The sequence below is a fragment of the Anas acuta genome, chromosome 7 (genome assembly GCF_963932015.1).
Source record: "Anas acuta chromosome 7, bAnaAcu1.1, whole genome shotgun sequence".
In the NCBI taxonomy this organism is placed as follows: domain Eukaryota; kingdom Metazoa; phylum Chordata; class Aves; order Anseriformes; family Anatidae; genus Anas; species Anas acuta.
In genome coordinates, this window is record NC_088985.1 from 18,064,850 (window position 1) to 18,090,269 (window position 25,420).

Below are 25,420 nucleotides of genomic sequence, written 5' to 3' on the forward strand. Positions count from 1 at the left end.
CCTGGGCTGTGGGAGAAGCATTGCTCTCCCCATCTGCATCCTGCTGCTTGGCCACAGCCAGGTACCGGCAGGCTGTCCCTTTGTGCTCCCTCTTCTGCAGTCAGGGGCAGCTGGACCTGCTGCCTTGCTCTTTTTGCTCATCACCGTGAAACTGGGAATAATCATGATAAAAGCAAAAATGAGGTGTTTGTGTTACCAGCAGACCCAACCACGTGGCTGTTTGAGGAGCCCGTGCTATATCCACAGAACCTTGGAGCCTGAGCCCGTCCCTGGGTGGCAGCAGCCGCTAGGTGACACCACCTCACCTGCTTTTACAGGGGGCTGCCAGGGGGCTGCGGGATGGGGCCGTGCTGCGGTGGCCCTGGGTGGGGACAGCCCAGCAGGGGGCTTTGCTGCTGGAGGGCACCCCTGGCAGGGACAGCTCGCCCGAGCCGGCTCCCGGCAGCACCACGCTGCTGCTGACCCCACGTAGCCAGCAAAAGCTTTGGGCTGCAAGGAATCCTCTCCAGTTTTAATGTTATTTAGGTACCCGTGCAGAAATTTGGACTTTGGCTGGGGTGTTGCTGGCCAGAGGTGGTGAGGGAAAGTACCCACCCCAAGCCTCTTCCCATGCCTGGGTGCAGCCAGGTGCCCCAAGGCAATTATCGACAGGAATTGTTGACAGGAATTAGCTCCATCTCTCGCTACCTGAGCTATTAAACATCTCCAGCAGGAGCTTGGACGTTCACACCCAGCCTGCAGTTTGGAGCTCTGATACCAGACCATGGTAAAAGCTGGCATGCACCAAGCAAGGTGTCAGAAAACAATTCCCCACCACGCTAACAGTAAGAGAATAACCAAGGACAGTGTTGCATGGCTTTTCTGCAGGGAGAGAAAACGCTGCTGGCAGCCACTGAGAAGACCCAACTGTTCTGCACGCTTTACATTAGCCCTTGGAAAAAGACAGCTATGAGGAAGTGGGCAGCATGAGCCATGCCAGGGGTGGGGGCTACAAGCCTGGCCTTGAATAGGGAAAGCCCAAGAAAGGGATGTTTACATAAACAGGAATTTTTCAGACCATCTGGGCGTGATGAACTTCCCGCTAAGCAAGCCCAGAAATGTTTGCTATTATCTATGAGAACTGCTGAGGGACAGCGAGGCATAAAAAGGCTGTAAAATGCAAGCTTTGTACCCTTTCAGAAGGGACTGGGGCCAAAAGCCAGGACCTGCTGACAGCTAAATCCCCTCACCCACCAAAAACCGCTGGAACAGATAATCTCACTGCTTGTAAGCAGTGGAGATGAGGAGCCGTGGGGACTTGCCAAGGACAGAACCTGGTCAAAGCAATCTGATTTGCTCCTGTGACAGGTAAGGGCATGGTGAAGAAGAGCCCTGGCTGCCATTTCGGTGGATTCTTAAGGCTTCTGACCCGTGTCATGCTCTAGGCTCTTAAGCAACCTTTAAAGCATGATGTGGATGGGATGTTGGGTAGGGACAAAACCCATTGGATGATTATACCCAGAGAGTTATCCAGGGTTCGCTGATGAAAAGGAAGAGTTACACTGAGTGAAGTTCAGGGACATCTGTTCCGGGTCTGGTTTTATTCAACATTTTCATTAATGATCTGGATGATGGAAGAGAATGTGTGCTTGCTATATCTGCAGATTGGGAAGTATCCAGTGACAGAGCTTCTTGCCTAGCTGGCCTTTGGAATAAGCAGGAGCCTGCTAAACCCCACCTAACTGGGCTGCAGCATCAGAGAGACACAGCTAGGGAGGTCCTGGGGTCCTGGGGGCAGAGAGAGGTCCTGGAGAAGGTCTGCAGGGCACCTGATGTGTTTGTGCTGGACCAGTGAGCATCACATCTATGTTCTGGGAGCCTGGGGAAAGAGCTGAGTGCAGGAGGCTGTGCTGGCTCAGCTGCATCGGGAGGGCAGGTGGCATTTGGAAAGCAGGGGGCCTCTCCCAGGGCTCTCTGCTGCCAATTTTCTCACTCCAATATTTACTTTTGGCCATCTCTGGTGTCTGCAGATTTTAAGTTTTTTTCTCCAGGTTGTGTCAGTCATTTGGTGCCATTGTACAAAGCGCTCTCAGCTCAGAGCTGGCGTGTGGTTGCCACCCGGTCTGGATGCTGCATGGTGCAGTACCTCTGACTGCAGAGACAGACCCCACAGTCTTCCCAGTACAGGACTGGGGAGGAGAAGCCTACTCCCAGTAGCCTGCCTGCAGAGCCACTGGCCATGCACTTGCACGCAGCAATGGCCTGGTGCAGGTACTGGCTGAGTCTGTCCTGCTCAGAAATCAGACTGGTCTGGCCTAAAGGTTATCAAAATGACTGCATGGAAAATCTCAGGCTGAAAAATCAGTAACTAAATTGGGTTTGGGCTTTCCCCCAAAGGCTCTTCTCCAAAAGGAGATCAGGAGAGCCACGTGCTGGGGTTGGTTTCTTGCTGCATGCATTTGGGCTGTCTGGTATGGGCTGAATTCTGCAATGCCCAGCAGCCGCTGGCCCCATCCGATCAGCGTGTCCCCTCTGCTCCCTGCTCCACCTGTCCCAGGCTCCCCTGCTGAACCCCATCCCACCCCATCCCACCCCACCGCCGTCCTCTCTGTGGGACAAGAGCTGGATCACCACAAGTTCCTCTCAACATGTTGCTGCTGAAGGCAACACACAGCTACCAGAGCAGGCTGAAAGGAAGCAGGAGCTTGTGTTGCTCTCAGCTGCTGTTTCCCTCTGCAAATATCACGCAAGGGAAGGGGAAGCCGGGCCTCCCTTTGACTTCTTCTCCAGGTAAAGCTGTGATTTTATGAGAGATGTTTCTTCTGGCTTTGCCATGTTCCCACCTGCACTCAAGGTCAGCGTGGGGTGGAGGGCAGGGTGCGTGGAGCTGCTGGGGGGGCAGCAGCTGCCTGAAGGGCTCAGTGCCTTGGTGCTGGAGCACGAGAGGCCTGTGGAACCAGCTGGCTCGGGGGATCAGGCAGAGGATGGGACCCAGCTGTGGGAGAGCCAGAGGGGGAGAGGAAATGAGAGTGGCCAGGGCCTTGCTCCTTCCCCTGGGGAGGGGAGCTGGGGCAGATGGGGAGTCAGTGGGAGGGCACAGATGGGAGTCAGTGAGGTGAGGCCTTGGCGGGGAGGCCCCGGAGCAGAGGCCACCGTCACTGAAGCTGCCACAGCAGCACTGGTACCCAGCAACAAGGTAAGATCTGGGGCTTGTCTTGGATGTGTGTTTTAGGTGTTTGTGTGTTGTAGATGGAGCAGTAGCTGCTCCAGTGCAGGGGTACGTGGCTCCCTCACTTTGGTCAGAGCAAAGCATGGTTTTGCTACAGTGTGTTTGGTCTGATATCTGTGACTGTTCTTGGTGTCTGTTCACCAATACCTGCAGCAGCTGCTGTCTGTGGAACAGGCTATGGCAAAGACTGAGTGATTTGCACACTTTGCATGTGGGGGACCTCTCCGTGTCTCCTAGCGAGAATCCCCTCTCAGCAGTTTGCTTCCTCTGTGCATGCTAGCAGTGTTGCAGAAACCTGGTTTGCACCAGCTTTGTCTGTCCCCCTCACCCAAGCAGGATGGTTTGTCTTGGTAATATGTTTTACTTTTTTCTCTAAGGGAAAAGTAAAATATCAGGGTTGTGCTTGCCCCGAGGTACGTGCCCCATGGAGGAAAAGGAGCCTCCACCGAGTGGGGCTGTCCTGCACTCCATGGTCTGCGCAGCTTCCTGGTGCCCTTAGAGAAACCCACTGTGTCCCTCTGCATAGGTTGAAGCAGCAGGTCCTGCTGTGGTGTGTACATCCCAGAAGTTCCAGCTCTGTTTTACAGCATTCCCAACATAAATAGCATGGGGACAGGCCAGCTGGCCGGGTTCTTGCAGCTGACCTCTCCTGGAGGTGGTGTTTGGAGCCAGGAGGGCTGCAAGGAGCCCAGAGACACTGGCCCCACACTTTCCCCAGTTGGGGAAACCTCAGCAAGGAGAGGTTTCCTCCTGGGCCACCCTGCCTGAGGATGCTCGCTCTCACCCAGGCTACTCGTGCTCCACTTCTGAATCTTTAGGTGCAAGGTCATGCTCTCAATAACCAGACAGGCGGAAGCCTTAGAGGGATTGTGCCAACTTTTATTTTACTTCCTTTTTTGAAATGGGATTTGAGGAAGGGAAGGAGATGTGCAAGGGGGAGTTGATTGTTGCAAAAGGGATGCTTTGGATGTACACTGGCAAAGATATTCCTGTCTGACTGGAAATGACTGAAGCAGTATAGCATGACAGGCAGAACGCCGCCTCGGTGGACATGATTGCTTTATGGGGGTTTTTGGTTTAAGGTCTACTTCGCTGGTTATTTCATGTACAAAACAAAAAGGTGTATTTTATTACATATGTTTATATATGTATTTGTATATATACATCATATATATATACATACACATATTTTATATCCTTTCAACTCCCAGTTCCTAAAGGCTTCAAGTCTGAAGGGCCATGCCTATAAATGCGCTACAAAGAGATGCCAATCAACTGCAACTATGCTTTCTGACCATCTGCCAGATAAATAGGCGGTCTTCCACCGAAATCTTGCAGGCGTGCAGGGAGAAGGGCTCGGCCGAGCACTGAAGAGCAGCCCCACGTCGCCCCGTCCCTGTTTCCCATTACTGGCTGTCCCGGGAAAGGGAGGGTTTGGGGTCAGACTGAAACATGCTGAGCTTGGCTGTCCGTGGGCCAGGCGCCCTGCCCGCCGGGGCTCCTGCTTCCCCATGGGGCTTCCAGTAGACTGTTTTGGTTTCCTTACCAAGAGGGAGGGTAAGGGGGTTGGTGGGCAGGGAGGGAAGGGGTTTGGGAGGGCAAAGACAGTCAAAATTCACCATACGATAGTTAGACAAATCTTCATAGAGGTCCGTCTGCCCGCTCGCTGCGCACTCTCTCTCTCGTGCTCTCTTGCTCTCTCTCGCTTTCACTCTCACTCTGCAGGACGTACGCTGTTGTAGGGCTAAAGGTCTCCTTGTTTCAGGCTAAGGTCAAGTCCCCGGGTGGTGGCAGGCAGCCCTTCATACAGGCCTGTCCACGGCGTATTGGCAAGGGCTCAGGTTGGAAGCAGCCGTCTGCACAGCCGGGTAGGTGAAGTTGGCGTGCTGCTTGGCCTTCAGCCTCAGGCTGGCCAGGCTGGAGTTGCACGTGTCCCTGTACATGTAGGGGCTGGCTGTGGAGGCGTACGGACAGGCACTGGATGAGACAGCGGAGTTGAGGCTCGGGCTGTTCAGGTTGTTGATGTTTCCCAGGTTGTTGAGGCTGGAGGCCGGGACCCCAGTCACCGCGGAAGGGACCATGGAAGAAGGCATGGTCATGGAGGCGATGGAGCTGGGCGGGGAGAACATGGGCTGGGAGGAGAGGGGGCTGACGTTCATGGAGTTGAAGAACGGGAAGCTCTTGGCCGAGAGCGGGCTGGTGGCGAGCCCCTTGGTGGCCCAGTTGTTGTAGGAGTAGCTGGAATACATGTCGTCATAAGGCTGCATCAGTCCGTTGAACTGGGCTCCGAAGCTGTTCTTGCAGAGCTCGGCCTGCTGGTTCCTCTCCCGTTTCCTCCACTTGGCTCGGCGGTTTTTGAACCAGACCTGCAAGAGGGAGAGGAGGGAGGGATAGAGTCACTCCAGGCTGTCCCCTGCAGGGGACCTTGCCCCAGCCTCTGTGCCCAGTGAGACAGAAGTGGGAGAAGGGCTGGGGCCGTTCCCAGAGAGCTGGGAGGCTGAGCATCAGGAAGGGGTCGCAGTGAGGTGTCTGGGCTGCTGGGCCATCTCCTGAGGGGAGAATCACCACCTGGGTCAAAACCCAAGCACAGCCACTTATAATACACCAAATAACCCCAGCGTATTTGGGGCCACCTAATTAATAGTGGTGCCCATGACTTACTGCAGGCACCCAGTCCTACATCACTGTGGGGATGTTGATGCCAGACAGTGGTGGTGGTCCTACAGAGGTGGTACATCCACAAACCACCTCTGGATGACTTTTTGGTCTCTGCTGTGGCTTTGACTCACAGGCCCTGGTTGCTTCAGTGGAATTGTTTGGCATAAACTAGTGGAGGAAATCAAGGAGTGACTAAGGACGTGGCCCGTACTAGATTCTTGTTGGCTCTAAAGGGCAGGCCTGTATCTGTGTCCTGGCATGGGCTAGCAGAGGCAGCCCCTGCTGCCCACCTTCTGTGTGCTGCTTTGCCCACTGCACTGAACTAACAAATGCCCTTTGCATGGGGAAAAGGGAGGAAAACAGCTTTGGTATTACGAAGTGTGCACAGCTCAGGGGCAGGGGGTGGGGTTGTGTGACTTGGGAGCAAAGCAGTTGGGGGATGGAGCTGGAGAGCTGCTCAGCTGAGGAAATAACCTTTCTTGCTTTGACTTCACCTCAGCCTCAGCTGGGCGGGCACTAGAAGTCTGTCTCCTAACAGGAAAATCTGTTAGTATTGGGGGGACTCAAACAATATAACTTCCTGGAGCGTGGAAGCTGCTGGAAGGCTATTCATGGTGCTGCTAACTCATATTTCTAGTAGCAGAGAGAAGCCCTCGTTCCAGCTGGAGCCCTGCCACGCCGTGCCTGTGACTGCACAGTGGTTTGGGAACTCCAAAGGGAGCCTTCCAGTGAGGCTGGGGACGATGGTACCACAAGGAAGGGGTTTGCTGGGGCAGGGCTTGGGCTCTGGACCTCCCTGTGGTACTGTAAGCTTGTGCTGGGTGAGGAAGGCATGGCCAGCACAGGCTGTGTGTTTCTGTGTGTCTGGATGTGCCAGATCTCAGGTGGAGACCATTGTGAGGTGCTTTCTAGAGGGGGAAGTGTTCTAGCATTCCTCATTCCTTCCTGGGTTTGGGGACAGCTTGTGCATGGGAGGGTGAGGGCTGCAGTCCTACCCGCACTCGTGCCTCCGTCAGGTTGGTCCAGACTGCGATCTCCTCCCTGGTGCTCATGTCTGGGTAGCGGTTCCTCTGGAAAGTGGCCTCCAGCTCCTGCAGCTGCTGGCTGGTGAAGTGAGTCCTCTGCCTCCGCTGCTTCTTCTTCAGCGAGCCGTCCTCAGGGTTGGAGTCGTCCGTCTGGTTTTGTTGGGACTTCTCAGTGTCTGTGAGGGAAACAGAATGGAGAGGTCCTCAGAGTGAGTTTGGGGGCTTGGATGTGTCGGGGAGCCTCTCCTTGGGGCTGCGTGCCCCTCTGCTGTGGTCACCAGCAGCTCCAGCAGCACCCACCAGAGGAGCAGTCCCACCTCCTTCCCTTACCCTGCTGACCGAGTGTCTGCCTTGCACCACACCCACAGCTCCCTTCATAAAAACCAAAAGGAAATTGTCATTTATGGCGCAGCAAAAGATCAAATAGTGGTTTTGCAGAGATTTGAGTGGGGAAAGGCAGATTACTAGTGATGGCAAGTTAAGGATCTTAAATTAACTAAGCCAAAGAAACACAAACTTTTATCCTTCCATTACTTTTTTACTTAGATGTGCGTATTTTTATTTTAAAAAGTAGGAAAAGGTCTCTCGTAGACCTTACTGTGAATTATTTGAGCATCTCCCTGTCCTTCTCGTTCAGAGCTCCCTCTCTGAGAGGTTGTGTCTTTCGTTTCATCACCCCTCTGGTGAACATCCTGAAACTCTCTGCTGGCTGCACCAATATCTAACCACACAGCGCTGCTCAGCCTCCTGCCAGTTGCTAAACCCAGACCGTAGTGTGCCTCCTCTGAGCTTGGGCTGGAGGTGGGCAGTTTGGCCAAGCCAGGCACCTCCCTCTGCCACAGCCCTCACCCTGTGAGTAAAAACTTCTTCCTCTTCGGCAGAGGACATTGCAGCTGAGTCACTCAGTGAGTGGAGGACAGTGAGAGGGGAGGGAAACTGCAGATTTTTTTTTTTCTTTAAGAAAAAAGAAAGGGGGCATTCCCTGCCAGGAAACAAGACAAGTCACCATGGAGTGAAATTATTCCAGATAAAATGAATCACTGCTGATGTTCACCACCACCTTCTGCTGATCAAGCAGCTTCTGATACACTTCCAACTGAAAATCAGGATTTCAGCAGGAAGGGGAGGTGTTCTTTTCCAGTGTGAAATATGCCACAAAACCAACTAGAAATGGTTGCAAACAATGGCCAAACCATTGCATTCAGGAGAAGAATCTTTTTTTTAAAAAGCTTGTCATCATTCCACTGAGTTTCAGATGAAAAGGGTTTTTTGTTTGGTTGTGGTTTTTTAAGTGGAAGCTAGCTTAAAAGGCTTCAAAGTCCATAAAAAAATCCTAAAATGGAAGCTGTCCTGGACAGCCCATTAAGATGCAGGGAAGCAGAGGACCCTGGAATACAGCTGGGTGAGGAGAAACGGTACTTCAAGGCCAATGGATGTGCCCTTCAAAAAGTAAGTCTCATAAAAGCCAAATGGAAGAGAGGCTCTAAGAAGAGAGACTGAAAAGCACCCAAACACATGGCGGGGAAACCTCTCCATGCCATTCCCAGGAAAATCCTGTTTTCTCCAACACCTGCTTTTCCCCAAGGGGAGCAATGCTGGGGTCCTGGGAAGCATTTTCAGGAGAGGTGACCACCCTTCACAGAGGACAGCCTGAGCACAAGCCAGAAGAGTGTTGTTTCTGTGGATATATGATGTAAGGACTGCAGCAGTGCAGAGTTCCTGTATGCTCCCTACTATCCACCTCCTGTTCTATGGCATGTTTAATGCTGCTGTTGGATATAAAGAAGACCAAGTGCATTGTAATGCAAGTAGAACTTAAGGTGGGATGGGCAGAAATCTTGTTAACTATGGTCATGGCAAGAGAGCATTCAGACAGCATCTCCTCTGCTCCTGTGGTCTCAGCTAAGTGATTACAGAGACCTCACCTCTGTACTCTTTCCAAAAAGAAGGAGAGGTGAGGAAAAAGCTGTTCCAGTGTTAACAAGGCCAGGTGCCCACCCTAGGAGGGGTGGACCCATCAAGTAGTGGGCTTGTAGTCTGCAGGGTTGGCACGCACAGCCTCGGCAGTGAGGGCTGGAAACCATCACAGGCTGCTGGCTTTGGGTTGAAAGGAATGTTAGTACAAACTTCTTAGCCGACCTTTGAAACCTTCAGTATTAATAACTTTACCATCTCTTTACCTGCCAACAGATGGCAGAGAAACTAATGCAAAGAGAGCGAGTTGGCTGTGTAGAGCAGCCCTGAGACTTCTGGAGAAGCCTCTGCCATGTGTTGGCTCCCACCAGCAGGGCACAAGCTGGTCGTGCTGGGCAGGAAGGCACCATCTCCTGCTCCCAGAGCCAGCACAAGGCAGTGTTTCCAGCCGGGCTGGACCAGCAAAAGAATTTTCAGAGTGCATTCTTGTAACAGAAGAAGCCATAAGACCTGGAAACAGGACCTGTAGGAGCTGGCTGTAGTCTCCCAGTGCTCTCCTTGCTGCCACGAGCATCCTCGTGCAGGGATCCCACCTTCAACAGAACTGTTGGAAGCATGCTCTTGATTATTTATTTATTTTCTCAGTAGCAGTTATTGCCAAGGGGAGAAGTCTGATTTCTCTAGCTGAGTGCTCTGAGCCAGCGTTGGAAGAGGGAGATTCCTGCATCACCCATCTCTAAAACAGATTAAAAAGGGAGTGATGGCACCACATCTGAGCTAGTTATTAGGAATGGCTCAGTACAGATGAAGGGACAACATTTGGTTTGTTTGCTCATCTGCTAAGTCTGGGTTAATTAAAAGCCTGGTGCATACATGGGATATGTTCCCACAGGAGCCCCTGACACGTGGATTTCAAAAGGGGCTGCTGCCAAACAGGAGGCTGTGCCTAAACTGGGAGCTCTTGCTGACAGCTGCCCTTCTTCACGCAGGAAGAAATTACAGCAAAAGGGAATGGCAACGGAGCAAAACCCACTGGCTAACGGTTTGCATCTTGGTGGAAGAGCTAACCAAACATCTTGCTTTGGTATTTATCTCCTCCATGCCCTCTGGAGTAGGACTTTCCCTAAATCTTGTGAAGTTGAAGTGGATGTGGGAATCCTGTCTCTGAGTCTGGAACAATCTGCAGATGTACCTTCCTCTTAGTGTCCTCTCTGTTTCCACACCTGCTGCCTCTGGCTCTTCCTGAACGTTGCTTACAGGGAACACCGTATTCATTTCTGCTTCTTCTCCAGACAGGGAATGTGCTCTCTGTAAAGGCATTGTGGTGGGACCAGAAGCGTGGCAGTCTGGGGGGAGCCCAGGAAGAGCCCCATGGGCTGTGCTGAATCCACACCGAGGAGCTGGCTATAGAAAATATCCTCCTCTCCCTGGCTCTCCTCCTGCCTGATGAGAGCTAACAGAAGGGGGTGTTGCAAACACTCAACACCATCAGAGGATGCTGAGGATCTCAGAAAGCCCGGACAGAGCAGGCTTCTGCTCTGTTCCTTACCATCTCTTGCTCTGCAGATGGAACAAAGGAAAAGTGGGGCTGTATTTTTTGTGGGGAAGGCAGGAATCTCCAGAAGTGACGTACCACGGTGCTGTGCCCTGTCCTGCCCTGCCTGTGCTGGGGACATATGCCTGGTGCAGCTGCCATCAGCCTCTCTGGTGTGAGCGCAGGAGCTGGCAGCCCCCATGCGCAGGTAACGCTGGCACGCGGCTGCCTCCCAGGGTGACTTTATTTCTAGACTATGTAAGACAGCGGGGAGTGACGTCGCCAGGCACCAAGCATTTATTGTCGCCCTAAAATAGGCTGTGGGATGCATCCCATGCACGTTCGCCCACTCAATGAAACTCCTGCAGTCATGGCTGGAATTAGCTGCTCACGCCTAATGGAAAAAAAGAGAAGTCCGCTCCTAAATTGGCAGTTCTGTGCAGGGGCCGGGGGGCTCCGTCGGGAAGGCCACTCGGATGGAGACACACGCCATGCATCCCCAGCAGCTGACGAGGAGCCGCTGAGCCTGGGGATGTGCCCAACTAAGGTACGCGCACAGCGAGGAATTCGGAGGGTGGATTCTCCGACATAGCTACGATGCTGCCCCTGTGATGCTTGCTCCAGGGAATTTTAATCTGCATCATTATGCTGATTAGCTTCTGCATGTGGGTGAGCCCGGAGGCTTTACACGGGGAGCAGCAGGCTGGCCCCAGCCCTCGCCTCCCCTTGTGCGGGTGCTCTTTGGGGGAGCTTTGCATCATCTTTCTTTGACTGAACCCGGCGAGTTGAGCCCAAGGCCAACCTAACCCACAGCACGGAAAGCTTCAACCCAAGCACTTCAGCAGCACCCCCTGCACAGGCAATGCTCACCCCCACGCCTCCCCCTGCTCGCTCTCTGCCTGCCGGGTCCCCCACCAGGGAGGGTCGCGGGGCCTCGCACTCACCGCTGTGGTCCTGCCCCTTGCAGCTGTGCTCGTGCTGGGGGGTGCCGGAGTCCGAGAGCGACAGGGCCGGGCTGCGAGCCTCCGCGTCCGCCAGCAGGTTGAAATCCATGGGGCAGGAATGGGCAGCAGAGGAGGAGGAATCTGAAAAAGCAGGCACGGGGCGGTTAGGGAGACGGGACCTGTGTTCCTGACCTCTCCCCACCCACTCGGGGAGGGACCTGCCAACCCTTGAGGGAGAGCAAAGGATCCCTGTGTGATCCTCGGACCCCCTCCGAGTTTCCTGGCTGGAAAATGGAGATGCCAGGCTTTCTGCTGAGCTCCCCTATAAATCAAAGATCATCTAGCGGCACTTCTATTTGCAGCCTTCAGAGAAAGAGCCTCCAATTTATAGGTGACATTCAGACTGAAATAGCAACGCCGGAGCATGCTGTGTAACGGAGATCTGAGGAAGTGGTTCTGGGCCAGCCAAGGGCTGTTAGCACCTTCCCCAGACATCCCGCCTCTCCCCAGCCTCTCGCCGCAGCTTCCCTGCGCTCTCCTTCGCTTCCCAGCAAGCTGGCTGGGCACAACCAAAGCTCGGAGACCATGAACATGGACAAACACGTGTGCACGCCCAACAGAAAGCTGCCCCTGCGTGTGGCACTGGGAGGAAGGCATGCTGGCCTGCATGGAGGCTGCCACAAGCTGGGTCAGTGCAAATGGACTCCTGTTGGTTACAGAAGGACCTCTGCAGCCTGAATTAACACGGGCATCGCGTTACACACCCTTGGGTGCTGGGGGGATGAGTAAGCCTGGCTGGAGCAGCAGCCTGCTTCCAGCTTTGGGTCATCTTGACCAAAGGCTCCCCAGCACCTCTTTTACGGCTGTGGGCCACCTCCCTCGCTGAAAGCATCCCACCTGGGGAGCTGCTCCTCACAGTGTAGCCAACACCAGGACTCCCTGACCTTCTTTTTCAGTCCCAGGGCCAATTATTCCAGTCCCACTCCTCTGGGCCTCCATGCCCTCCACCTGTGACTACGTTGCCTGGAAGGGTTTGGTTGAGAGCTGCTCTACCCAGGCCTGTGTTGGAGTCTCATGAAGAGGCAGGAGTGAAGTAGTAGGGGTTTCCAGCCCAGCCTCGTCACCTCGGCAAGGTGAGCAGGCCCCGTGTTAGCCGCTAAGTCCAAGTTTCAGCTCATAATGCTGCTGCACATAGTATGTGTGCTATATACACAGCAGCTTCTAAGCCTCCTGTCACCCCAGCCAGGCAGCATGTCACTCAGTGGCTGTAAACGTGTGCCAGGCCCAGGGGCCTCCAGGTACAGGGCTGTGGGACCAGGTGTTTGGGATTTCCAGGCTACAGGTTGCAGTCAGTTGGGAAGGTTGGTGGAGGATTGCACGACCCCTCTAATCCACGCGTATTGGGACCGGGCTGACTGGAGGCAGCATTCATCTGGTCTGCGCTAGCCTTTAAACATGTAAACAAGAGATTAATAACATAGCTTTTGCACCTCCTTTGGAGGTGGATGACAGTGACTAAGAATGTATTTTCAGAGCTGTCTAAAGCCTCCTGTCAATTTGAGCAGGGCTGCTGCTGGGGCCCTTGGCAAAGGCAGCCCCTGTACCTGCAGAATGCCTGCAGGGCCGCAGTGAGAGCAGCCATTCCTAGCGCCTGTCCTGCTGGGTCCTGCAGCCAGCCGTGCTCACGAGCAGTTCTCCTCGCTCCCTGGTGCCCCTCCATCCCCAGCCCCTGCTGAACCTCAGTGCTGGCCCCAGCCCCACTCTGAGAGCAGCATCCCTTGCTGCTTTCCCAGACCTTTGCCTCCTCCGGGCTTTTTGTCTCCTGTTGGACAGAAGTGGCTCCGTGTTTGCCGTGGGACTGGTTTCCCTTTCCCCCTCATGGCTGGCTGACCTTTGGTGTCTGCAGGCCGCGTGAGCTCCCGGCGGCAGCGGGGCACGGCCCTGTTGCTTTCTGCCGTGTGTATGCACACAACGCGGTGTGACGGGGGCTGTGTTTTCTTTAATACCTTTGCATGGAGTAAGGAGAGTCCATCTGCTGCTGATATTGCCATGGCTTTTAGCATGGCTCTTGGAATTATGCAGAAACGCGCAGTGAATTAATTCCCTGGATTAAGTCTTGATTAAGATGTGTGTCACTTTGCTGTCTCAGAATTTATTAAGAGCCCTTCTTGAGGCGGCGGCAGATGGAATTTCTGCCCAATGTTTGTAGATGATAATTTCCCCTCTTCTACAGCCATTTGCATATGATTGCATCTGTCAAGCACAATTTCCTCTCTTCGAGGGCTTGACTCTGCACTGGACCAGATTTAAGGAGGAATTCAGACTCCTGCCTCACAGTAACTGCAGGACAGCATCCTCCTGTGCACGGTCCTGTTTGCCTCGAGACTCTTGCTTGTCTTGCATCAGTTTAATCTGTGCAAACTGGGGTGGAGATACGGAAACCAGGAGGGGAGCAGTTTTACAGACACCTTTATAGGTGTAAATGACAACCTAAGGCTTGGGGGAAGCCAGCCCCAGTATTTAGGACTCCCGTCCCATCCCTCACTGCACCCGCGCAGTGGCTGTGTGCTTGATCTGAGCTGCTGTGCACTGTAGTGTGCTTGGCCTGCCTCAGGGATGTGCCGGGGACCTGGACTAAAACTGGTTGTAAAGCGTGGCCCATGTTCAAGCTGAATCCAGGGCTTCTGACTTGGGAGCAAGTTTGCTTTTTGAACCAAATATAACGCTATGAGGACTTCAGAGAGGAAATTTTGTGTGTGTGATTATGTACCTAGTGCAAGTGCCCTGTGCAGTGGCATCAAGCAAGGCCCTTTCAGCTTGTCGTGGGCAGAACAAACAAAAGCAAGAGGATGGTCTGAGCTGGGGCTAATGTCCGAGCTCCGCACTGGTGTATTTAGCTGGGGACACCCCCTGCTGCCAGCACAAAGGGCTGTAGGTATTACTCTAGATTATACAGCCCTTTCGGATTTAATTAAAGGAGCTTTCCTCCACGCTGGCTAGATCTCGCTGTAGGCAGAGACATTAAGAAAGTCGATGATAAACCTTTGTGGCATTCCTACCAAGTCGTTTGTTCTCAGGGAGTTACTGGAATTGGCACCTCAGAAGTGTCTTTAGATAGCATCAGATTTATTGTTGCCATCTGAGCCTTCATCTCATTTTCTCTTAATGTAAAAGGACCATTTCTTTAGGGGCAGCTTCTGCACTTGTAATGTGGAACCAGACTCGCTCAGTTTTCAGTTGTGTAAAATCACCCCTGGCCCCCAGCCTGCTCTGGCGCGTGTAGCTCCTTCCATCTACACACTTCACTGCTCCCGTGGCAAAAGGTTCCCAAATCTGTAACAAACAGGTCTTTTCTTCAGGCCGCCACCCATGCGCATCCTCCCTGCTAGCAGGGAGCTGCCTGGGCGCTGCAAAAGGCAGTGGGCACGAGGTGCAGCATCTCCAGCCAGCCAGGGGGGACACCTCACTCACCCAAAAAAGAGCAAGTGAGGGTCCCCATGACCTTCCTCCTCGATCTCGGTAACATGCTGCTCCATCGCCCGGGAGCAGAGATTCCTCCGCTTGTTTTTTTTGGAGGGGTGGGAAGGAAACATAAAGGCTGACTGCAAGCCAAGCAGGGCTAATTATAGCAGTGGCTTTGGTGCTGTGGGTGCTGCCCACGGCGAGCTACCCCGAGACTGACAAGCGCGCCTTGCTGAGCTCCCCGCGCTGCCACCGGGGAGTGGGCCACAAGCGTGTGCCCGCTGAGCTGAGGCTCCTGCAGTTTGTCCGGGGGGAGAGGCCATCCGTCTGGTCGTTTGATGCTGTTTGCCTTCCCCAAGAGGGTACGCAGGGAGCTGGTAGTTGAGATCCCAAGGGCTGCCCGTATCCCCTTCTGCCCGGCGAGTTTATCTAAGCATATTTTCAGGAAGAGGATCTGTCTGCGTGTACTTTGGTCCTCCTGGGGGTTGTGCTCAGGCAGAGCTGCCCCTGCCTCTGCCCCACATCAGAGAGGAATGGGCTGGGGCTGCCCTGTCCCATCTTGCAAGAAATTTTTGCTGTCCCAATCCATGTGTTTGTGCAGGACAGTGCCACGCAAGTGTCCGCGGGCTGGGGTCTCCAGTGGCACAGCGTGCACAGCACACAAATTGCACACCGAGCTAAGGGCTGACACATGTGCTGCCTGTGAGGGCTCCTTCCCTGCAGTGAGAAAGCAAGAAGGGTGGGATGTGAGAATAATCTTCTCTTCCTCAAGACTACAGAAATACAGCCACAGGGAGACCAGGGTCATCCGCTGCTAAACCTCTCGGTGTAACTTTAAGTCTCTAATCTTAATGGAATTGCAGCAGGAACCAAGCGAGACCATTAATCACTGGAAGATAAACAGCAGCAGCAAACCGGTTACCCAGAGCGCAGCCCCGCTGCGGGCAGGAGAGCTGCCTGCCTGCCTCCAAAACCCCGGGGCTGCCTGCAGCCCCCGGCTGGCCGAGCAGCGCTTCCAGGCGCGCGCTCACCAGAGGATCACGAACCGCCAGCGAGGGCTGAGTCACAGTTTATTATAAACTTTATTTCTCGATTTAGTCCTCGCGGTGCGGTGCTGACCCCTGAGCTCTGGCACAGGGTGTTTTTGTAGCAGTGTGTGCCGCTTTAAAGCCTGGAACATTTTTTTCTGCTCTCCCATCAGTAGGAATTGCCAAAGCTCCCCAGGGTGCTTGGTATCTGATCGCTGTCGGAGCGAGCTGTTTCGAGCTGCAAGAGCATCGCAGGCAGCGTGGTGCCATGCTGCAGGGCTTCCCGCCTGGGCTGGCTGCAAGGGGCAGCCTCTCTGTTTCTGTCTGCTCTCTTCATCATCGGAGAAGCTCCTGATAATGTGGGCTAGGGTGGGGAGAGGATCGGGAGATAAGCCCTGTCGCTGACTTGGCTTGTGATGTAGGTAAACTCTCTTGGCTGCTCTGAGACTCCATTCCTCATCTCAGAAATGATGTTAATGAGCCTCTTTGAGCTGTGAGAGGCAATGAAGCAAAATTCCTTTAAGTGCTTCCAGATCCTCAGATAAGAGGTGGCAGGGAAATGCACAGCCTCGCTGGACCCTGCCTGATGCATTCTCCAGGGGCTGGGGGCAGCCCACAAGGTGTGAGCGAGCCGCTGGCTTCCCGGGCTTCCACGCAAGCCCCTGGCTGTGGAGGAGGGTGATGGCCAAAATGCCTGCTCTGGGCAGCGGAGGGTTAATAAAGTATTGGTATCACGCAGGATTATCACAGTGGAAAGGTCCAAAGGATTGACAGGTCCGTACCTCTGTCTGCAGGGAAAAAAGTCTGCACCATGACCCTGCTGCAGAGAAGAGCCAGTGCATACCGTGACCCACACGTTGTGGGTTGCTCTCCTCAACACTTCCACCCAGAGGGATTCCTCTGCAGACCCCGACTATGGCAGTCCCTGCCGAGCTCAGCTGCAGGGGGCAGAGAGAGCTGTGGAGCCAGGGCAGCGCTCCTTCACTTGGCCTGTGCCAAAAAAAGCTTGGGACCCCACCGGAGCTGCCGTTAGCCCACCTGGATAGCTTCTGAAATGGTGCCCGAAGCTTGGACGTGAAGAGCTAATCATAATACAGAAGGGAAGCCCTGCCAGACTTTCTGCAAATTTGTGTTATTTTTTTTTTCCCCTAAACGAAATGTTGATGTTCATCCTCATAGGAATTGCAGCGTGGGTCTGGCTGTGTCCAGCTGCCTTCCCTGCGTGCCTCGCACGCTGCGCCTCGCCTGGGCGTGCAGCACCTTGGCTCCATCAGCCGGGGCTGCGATTTTCTTTCTGACAGACTATGCAGCTACATTAATAAAGCTGCACTTTGTTATGGCTTATTTTGTTTGTTAGGCATCTGGAACAAAATAAATCAGCAAAGGCTTAGTTTTGCCAGAACGAATCGCAGTTGCACAAAGTTGCTGGCAGTGTCAGGCTCTGTAGCACAGGAGTGCTGGGAGCTAAGTGTGCTTTGTGGGTGCAGGGAAGTCCTCCAGAGAAACTAATCGCTTTGGTTGGGGAGAAAAGAGACTGATTTGGGGGAGAAATTCTGCCTGAGAGCATCTCACGACCGAAATAAAAAGCAGAGAGAGGGGGCTCAGCTTTGCTGATCCCTGTGCGCCCTGGCAGGCTGCGCTCGCAGCACATCTGCCTGCATCTGTATGGCAGCAAGCAGCACAGCTGCGGCTGAGGGACTCCTGTTTCCCTTTGCACGCACAAAGCACTCATGTTTGCACGGGCAGAAGCTGGGCAGAAGTGGAGATGGGAGCGAGACAGCGGTGGAGCAGCGTCGCTGGATCCGCTGCTTGCGCAAAGGGCAGCGGGCCTGGCATGGGCGCGCCAGTACGCTGCGCTGCGTTTGTTTGGGTGGCTGTATGAGTTTGAGCGATTATTCCAGCAGTAAAAGGGAACTGGCACAATGCCCGCGGCGGATGCGTTCACGGCAGAGCTTCGTCGTCCTTTTGGTATCTCTGTGGCTGCAAAGTTGGCCCGTTTGAGGGAGGCTAGGGCTGAGAGGCGGTGCTGGAGCTATGCGGCTCCAGCTGCCGTCGGGAGCTTTGTATGCAGATGGAGGGCAGCAGATGACTCAGATGCTACCAGGGATGTAAATGATTCTCACAATTAGTAAACAAGCTCAAGAAAGCCCCTAATCAGGCGGGTGATGCATAGGGCTGAAGGTCGGGAAGGCTCCGCCGTGCAGCCGGCACGTCACACCCTTTATGCGTCTCCGACCTTGGCGCGCTGTGAAGCCGCCCGCGTTCACCGTCAGTCAGCATTTCTGCAATAAATCCTCTGCAGAAGTTTGACTCGGTCATAAACATTTGCTCCGTGACAAAACTTGGCAAAAATGGTGGCTGGAAAGAATCTTTTTTTTGGGGGGAAGTGCCGCCGGGTTGCTGTTTTAAAAACCAGCGGGGCTGCAAAGGGGAGAGGAGTTTGGCTGGGGGCGCCACGGTGGCCGAGGGGCAGCACTGCTGGGGACACCAACTGGAGCCCCGACACGGCCAGCCGGCTGCCAGGGCTGCGTCATCCCAACACGCAGAGCCAGCGGAGCCGATGTCTGGGCTGTAAGGTTTCTCTGATTATTATTTTTTTTCCTCCTAAGCAATTTATATTTCTTTTTTTTAAGTGCTCTGGCAGGAACACCCTTGCAGGACGTGGGCTGCCATGAATAAAGCAAGCAATGAGCTCAGACCGCAGCATCCCGAGCAGGAGAGGAGAGGACGTGCGGCAGCTGCCAGCACCCCTCTGGGGGGGGGGTCACTGGGACAGATGCTGGAGCTCCCCCCACACACACCCACCACCTTTATGGACCTTGCAACATGCCCCGAAGGTCAGCCTGTTTACCCAGACATTGTGCAGAGGGGGACGAGGGGGGATCGGCCCTCCCCACTGCAAACACGGCTGGATCCAGCCCTGCAGCCTTGTGCAAGCGGCCCACGCTTGCAGGATTGGGCCCAGGGTGCGGAGGGAACCTCTCGCCCCGCAGCAAGCCGTGCCGTGCCGTAAATCTGGGGGCACGAAGACGTGGGAAGCAGCGGAACCCGGCTTTGAATGTCAGGGTCCTGAAATGCACTGCGCTGCTTAAGGACTGTGTGCAAAGTCTGGGCTTTTTTAGTTTAGTTTTTTTTTTTTTTAATCCTTAGTTTTTTCCATCTGTTCCACGCTGCATCCCATACAGAGCCCTGGGAGGTAGGCATTTTGGGTGGGTAATGAAGAAAGCTGCAGATCCATAATTACTCATTCAGCCTGGCCCTCGGGCAATCCCATCAAAGTGGTTCAGAGAAAAAAGGGCCGGGGCAGAGGGAAGCCAGCGCTCTGGAAGCAGCTCGGGTCGCAGCCCCTCGGCCCGACCGCTGCAGGGACACGGAGAGGCGCCTCGGCAGCCCCAGCCCCAAACCCCACCGAGGACAGCCTGGCACCGGTCGCAGTGTGCCAAACACCCCAGCAAACCCTCTCCCCCAACCACGGACGAGCTCCTGCGCTGGCTTCTCCGCACCGATACTAAAATCGTGCTGAAAACCCCTTCTGAGCAGGACGCACAAGTACGCACCGCTCGGCGCTTTGCCCGTGAAATTTCTCCCTGGTTAAGTACAGCTCCGCACCCAGCCTGACTTTTATGGCTCAACATATATCTCTTACATCCAAGATTTTTATTTATTTATTTTTTAAAATTATCACCATAGATCCAACTCTCTGAACAATTTTCCTCTTTTTTTTTTTTTGATGGAAAAAAATCCACAAATTTACTTTAAAAAATAACCGTGCAGTAAATGCGCATCTCAAAAAAAAAAAAAAAAAAAAGAAAAAAGCTTGTAGAACTGGAAGTTTTGGATATTGTGGCACCAAAAATAAAACTGATGGAACAAAAAGGGAATTTCATGTGGTTTTCATTGTCAAGTCTAAGCTCAGAAACAAACAGGAAATAAAAATGGCTAAAACAAAAGAGATTTCTTTTAAAGTATGTTCAAATCTAAGTGGGGAGCTGGTTTATTTGGGAGGCATTCTCTGTTTATTTGTTTTTCAGAAAGACAAGTAAATAAAAACGTCCACACGCAGACAGGTCAGCTTGATTTATGGTTAAGCTCTCGTGCTTCTCTCTGGTCAGTTATTATAAGCACTTCTTAAAAATTAGCCTTGCAGAAACAGCACCCTGAGAAGGGGCAGGGAGGGCAGTGAGGCTGGGGCCGCCGCTGCTGGAAGGAAGATGGGAGGCAGGACGGAGGGGGAGGAAGGCTGGAGTCACCGCGGACTCGCCGACGATGCCTTTCGGTTCATCCTTGTGCTCTTTGCATTTCTGCAGGCAGCTCTGCTGGGGCTGAGCCTCCCAGCCCACGCCATCCCCCCGAAGCCCTGCTAGCAGCAAATAAAGGCATCTACTTAATGCATTTATTTAATAGAAGTGGTCTGCGGGACCGGCTCTCGGGCTTTGGGATGGTTGAAGTTGTTTGCTGGGGAAATTGGGGTTCGCAGACAGGTGTCTCACTCATGGGAGCTCCGACTGTGATTTAGGAGTTGAATGGGACAAATGCAGCACCCCAGGTCTGCTTCAGCTGAGATCACGAGTAGCTACAGAACCATCAATGCATTCCTGAATGCTTTGAATGGCTGAAAAATCAGATGTGTGAAATTAATAGCAGCTTCTGCACTTTTAGCTATGCTTTCCCTACTCCTGTGCGTGGAGAAAAAGGGTGCAAATGTTTAATTTCTGGCAGAGCCGTGCTTTGGGAGACAGAGAGCATCGCAACGAGGGTCAGGGGACAGAGGCAGCATTTCTGGCTCTGTGCTGGGCTGCCAGGCAGGGCAGTTCTGCTTCCCCTCTGCGAGGTGGGTAACGTTCCCTCCTGCTAAATCATCCAGCAACCCGCCTGTGGGAAGGCTCACGAGGAAAGATCAGAAGGTGCAGTTTGTCAAAAATGGGCACTCCGAGCTCAAACTTGTTCCCATCAAATCAGCAGGAAATTTCCTGCTCAGCATGTGGGGGACAAGCCTCTTCCCCAGCCTGCTGGGCAACACCCTGAAACTGGTGGGGACAGCAGAGGGGGGGGCTTCCCTCCCCAGCTCCATATCTCTATTTAAAGCCTAATAATATTGGAAACGCTTCTCAGCCTCCATCCAGCTAGCTCTCCTGGTTCCTTCCCCAGAAGGACTCGGGATTTGGTTGTTGCCCACACTGAAAACCAGCGGGGCTGTCTCCGATGACCCCGCAGCAGTCCCAGCCCTGGGCCAGGGGTGCCGAGCCAAGCCCTGCCGCAGGAGCGCCCCGCTCTGCGCTCCGTCCCGCTGCGCCTCCAGCAGCAGCCTGCGGGCTGCCTTAAATGCCCCACGGAAGCCAAGAGCTAATAACCAGCTTCATTCAATTCCCAGTCACATTATTATCCAATCTGCCAGAGGCATTAATATTCAGAGGTGAGCCGGGCGGGAGGGCAGGGGCGCGGGGAGCGGCACACAAAGGGGAGGCGCGGTGCGGCGAGGCTGGCCTCGCAAATCCTTTCTCCGGCTGCCTGAAGCCCCCAGCCCTGCTTCAGCCCCGTGCTGACCAGAGATGTTTTTTCCCCCAGCCCTGAGGCTGACTGTGATGCTGGTCAGTGGAGGCAGAGGGCAAGCTGATGGTAGCCCAGCACCGTGCTCCCCGTGCCCCCAGCCAAAAGCCAGGTCCCAGGCCTGGCTCAGCTCGGTGTCCTCGGACCCCAGCATCCCGTGACAAGTGGGGATCTCCCCCCTGCAGCCAGGCCCTGAGCAAACAGCAAGGTCCCGTGTTCAAATGGCCAGATAACCGCCGAGCCCGCGCAGAGATGCCGCAGCCTCCTGCTCCCGACCCTGCAGCCTCATCCCGCTGCCTTCCCGAAGCGGGGCGCGTGGTGTGAGGCCACCAGCGATCCCCACGGGGGACTTCATTCCCAGCCCAGGACCTCCCCTGTCCCCAGAGCCAGGGCACATGTGCCAGGTCACGAGACAGAACTCATGTCCCCGGCTCATCTCATCTTCCTTTTGGAGCTGTCTCCTAGATCGGGTTTCTGGCTTTTTCTTTTTGGCAGTCTCCAAAGTCAGCCTCACCTCTCAATCTCGGGGTTTTGGGTAGCATCTGACGATAGAAAAGATGCCGCTCTTTTTGCCGACTCCCCACAGGGTACACAAACCAACACCTGGCAATTCAGTGGAAGTTTTTAGCTCTAATAATTGCCTGAATTAAGCCCTTTGAGAAATGCAACAGATATCACACTTTTAAACCAGTGCAGGAGCGCTCAGTTACCGGGACGTAGGTGGGTTTCATGGGGAGAGCCCAGCCTGCAGCTCTTGTGCAATCCCCGTAACATTAGGAAAAACACTGCCCTTGCCCACAGCCCCCTCCGGGACGCCAGGGACAGCCATCTCCTGCGAGGGCTCTCGATAGGGAGCACCGGGCATGCTGCGGCCATTTGCTAACGAAAACCAAACCCTGCCCCGTTTCTGCAAACATTTGTGGAGCCTGAGAGCAGCTCCCGTGCCCTGCTGGTCCCTCTGGAGCCAGCAGGCAGCTCTTTGTCCCTCACAGCAAGGCACGACCGACGCCTGAGCAAACACCCATCCCTCCGGCTCACCGGCACACCACGGGAGCGGGGGGCTACGGGGAGACCCCGGTGCCATCGCCAAAAACGCCGTCCTTTTTCCTCCTTTGGAAGCTGGGACAGGAACAGGGGGCACGCTCCCGAGAGCCCCCTTCCTAAACTGCTGCGTTCAGCATCTCTCCAACTGGCGGAGGGCACGAAGCCACCCCAGCCGGGCACCCCGCAGGGCACAGAGCGGGACCCCCCGATCCGGCTGGGGAACACCCAGGTGGGCGCATCCCCGGGGCGCTGCAGCCGGGGGCTCGATCCCGCACCCCTACAGCCTCCCTCGCCGAGCCGAGCCGGCTGGGAGCGGAGTGCGGAGCCGGGGGGGGGCTGCCCGTCCCAGCCCGTCCCGCTCAGCTGTCCGGGGGCTCCGGGCCGACAGGTGTGCCCCCCTCGGCGGCACCGGCCCGGGGCCCCGCCGCCCCCCCGAGCCGGCTCCAGCAGCTGCAGCGCAGCCCCCCCGGCTCTCCCCCCGCCGCCCGGAGGGCTCCGGGGCGCCGCTCCGCTGCCTGCCCGCGGCCGGAGCCCGACAGCCGGCTCTGCCCGGAGCCTCCCCCCGGGGGCCGGCCGGCTCTCTCGCTCCCGGTCGGGACCCCGGCGGCGACGGCCCCCGGGAGCCCCCGGCAGCCCGGGGCAGGTTCGCCCCGTCGGCGGGGGCCGGGCTCGCCCTCTCCCCGGAGCTGCAGGGAGGTCGGCCGCGCTGTAAACAGGCGGCAGCCCGTTACATAAATATCATTTATCCAGCTGTCCAGAAGCCGTCGGGCCGCCTTCCTTTTCCCAGGCGGTGTCTCCCCGCTCCCCCGGACCCTGCAGACAGCCGATCCGGCAGCCCGTTATTTACGGCGAGCCCCGGCTAATTTAAACAGCCCCTGCCCCGCTCTCCCGAGTGGAAAATGCCTAAGTTTAGCAACCGCCTGGCGCTCCGGGAGGGGCCCGCGGCGGCCCCGAGGGGGCGGCCGGGGCTGCGGCGCTCCGGCGGCGGGCGGCCCGGGGAGCAGCTCCGCCGCGCACGGAGCCCGGGGCCGCTGCTGGAGCTCGGGGCAGCTCCCGGTACGCCCGCCGCCCCCGGGGGTGCCGGGACGGGGGGCGCCGAGCCCGCGGAGCCGGGCGGAGCGCCCCGAGCCGCCCCGCCGGGGATGCTCTGGCTCCGCCACCGGTTTCGGCGGGGAGCGGGGGGAGGAAGCGGGGCCGGGAGGGGCACTTACGGCGGCTCCAGGCGCGGGCTCGGCTGCTGGGCGGCCTCAGTCCTGCGAGCGGGGCGAAGCTGCTGCCCCCCGCCCCGCCGCCCGGGCTGCTCCGCCGCCGTCGGCGAGTAAATCCCGGGGCTGGGCGGGCACTCGGCGCCTCGCTGCCGGCCCGCGGCTCACGGGGAGGGCGCCGGCCGACTGCCTGCCATTCACCCCGGCCATTCACTTTATGGCGGCCGGCCGGCGCCCCCCGCCAGCTGCACCGGGCGCCCCGCTCCCGCCCGCCCCATTCCAGCTGCGCGCCCGCCGCCGCCCGCCCCGTCCAGCGCCGCCCGCCCCGCCCCCGCCCCGCGCCCCGCCCCGCCGGCCCGGCGCGACCAATCGCAGCGCGCCTCATTTGCATCCCGCCGCGCCCCGGCTCGCGGATTGGCTGAGGCGCGCGGCGGGCCTCGCCCTGCCCGCGTTGGCCACGCCCCGTCCCGGCAGCGCGGGTGCTGCCGCCGCCGGCGCCGCGCCAGGGCCGGGGGAGCGGCGGCGCCGTCGGGGGCACGGGCACGGGCACGGCACCGGCACCGGCACCGGGCGCTGCTCCGGGCCGTGCCCTGCCCGCTCCGCTCCGCAGCTCGCCGGCCCCGTGCCTCCCGTCCGCCCCACCGCCGGGCACCGACGGCTCCGGCCCCGAGGTGTCCGCCCCGGGATCTCCGCCCCGCCGTCGGGGCTGAGGCTCGGGGCAGGCGGCTCCTCTCCCTGCCGGGATCCTGCAGGAGCAGGAGCGGGCTCGGCCCCGCCGTCGGGCCCCGGGGTTTCCTCGGGGTCATTTCCCTGGCAGCCTGCCGCCGGTTTATGGTGCCAGAGGTCCCCGCGGGCTCTCCCCCCGACGTGTTCTGGAGCTTAGGGGATGTTAACCCCGGTGATTTACGAGCCGGGTGGATGTGATGTATGGAGGGCAAACGCGGGCGAAGCGGCACAGGATATCAGGAGGGGTTAAGCAGACACGGGTGTTACAAATTATGGTTCAGAACCACACACAAACACGTTAATTCAGTAGAAGCATGGAGAGTTTGAGAAGAGCTGGCAATGCTGACATGCTCGTGAGAAATTACCGTGTTTTTATAAGGGTGGCACTCTGAGGTTCGTGTCTGCCCTGCTGCTTTTGGCCTGCCAGAAATGACAGCAAACGAGAGCACAGCTTTTCCCATCCCCGACTTTAACCCATCCTGGCACAGGCTCCTCTCCATCAGGAGAAGCAGGCGCAGCACGGCAGCATTAGCGCTTTCCCAGGACAGTCCATCCCTATCGCCACGTGCCTCAGGGAAGCTGAAAACCCAGCTCCAGGGCTGCAGCAATGGAGGGGTGGTGCTTTGAACTGCCTGCCTTCCCCTCCAGACCTTTCCCCGTGCGTAGCCTGCAGCAAATACAATTAATGCTTATTCTTTAAAGTAGTAATGAAGCAAAGGTATTTTTAGCTATTTCCTTCAGGCAACTGGAAATAAGAAGCGGCACCACGTCACAAGCTTGCTCCCTGTGAAGTGCAGCACGAAGACTGCTGGATTAGAGGATCTGGGGAGCTGAAGTGGGAGGCTTTCACTAGGACAACCTCCTTGCAACCGCCCTGTTGCATGAATGGTCTCTTTGGGAGGGAGGGCTCTAGCATTTGCTGTTGAAATGTAGTAGCAGCCCTTGTGCTTGGTGCCAAGACTTAGCGGTAGTTCATCTTGTCTTGCCAGCTGGAGGATTTGCTGCTGCAGAAGAGACCAAGAACTTCACCTGGGTTCAGGAGACAGATGTTACTACTTTGTGTTAATTAGAAAATAGAAGGAGGAAAAAAAAAAAAGCAAAAGCAAACAAAACCCAGAGCAAACC

At 56.0% G+C, this 25,420-nt stretch overlaps 1 protein-coding gene across 1 annotated transcript; it reads right to left on the reverse strand.

Moving 5' to 3' along the window:
- Window positions 1–4,066: 4,066 nt before the first annotated feature.
- PITX3 (paired like homeodomain 3) lies at window positions 4,067–23,865 on the reverse strand. Its single transcript, XM_068689642.1, has 4 exons — window positions 23,576–23,865; window positions 11,284–11,424; window positions 6,862–7,067; window positions 4,067–5,574 (listed from the first exon to the last, which is right to left on the reverse strand). The coding sequence occupies exons 2-4, from the start codon at window positions 11,390–11,392 to the stop codon at window positions 5,011–5,013; spliced, it is 879 nt and encodes a 292-aa protein (XP_068545743.1). The 5' UTR covers window positions 11,393–11,424; window positions 23,576–23,865; the 3' UTR covers window positions 4,067–5,010.
- Between the last annotated feature and the right edge of the window lie 1,555 nt (window positions 23,866–25,420).

Bases quoted from the DNA above. Each gene is read 5' to 3' on its own strand.
- PITX3 (XM_068689642.1), bottom strand. From the start codon at position 11,392: ATGGATTTCAACCTGCTGGCGGACGCGGAGGCTCGCAGCCCGGCCCTG. The intron at 7,068-11,283 runs GTGAGTGCGAGG...TTTCCCTCACAG, and splicing joins CAAGGGGCAGGACCACAGCG to ACACTGAGAAGTCCCAACAA. The intron at 5,575-6,861 runs GTAGGACTGCAG...TCCCTCTTGCAG, and splicing joins TGACGGAGGCACGAGTGCGG to GTCTGGTTCAAAAACCGCCG.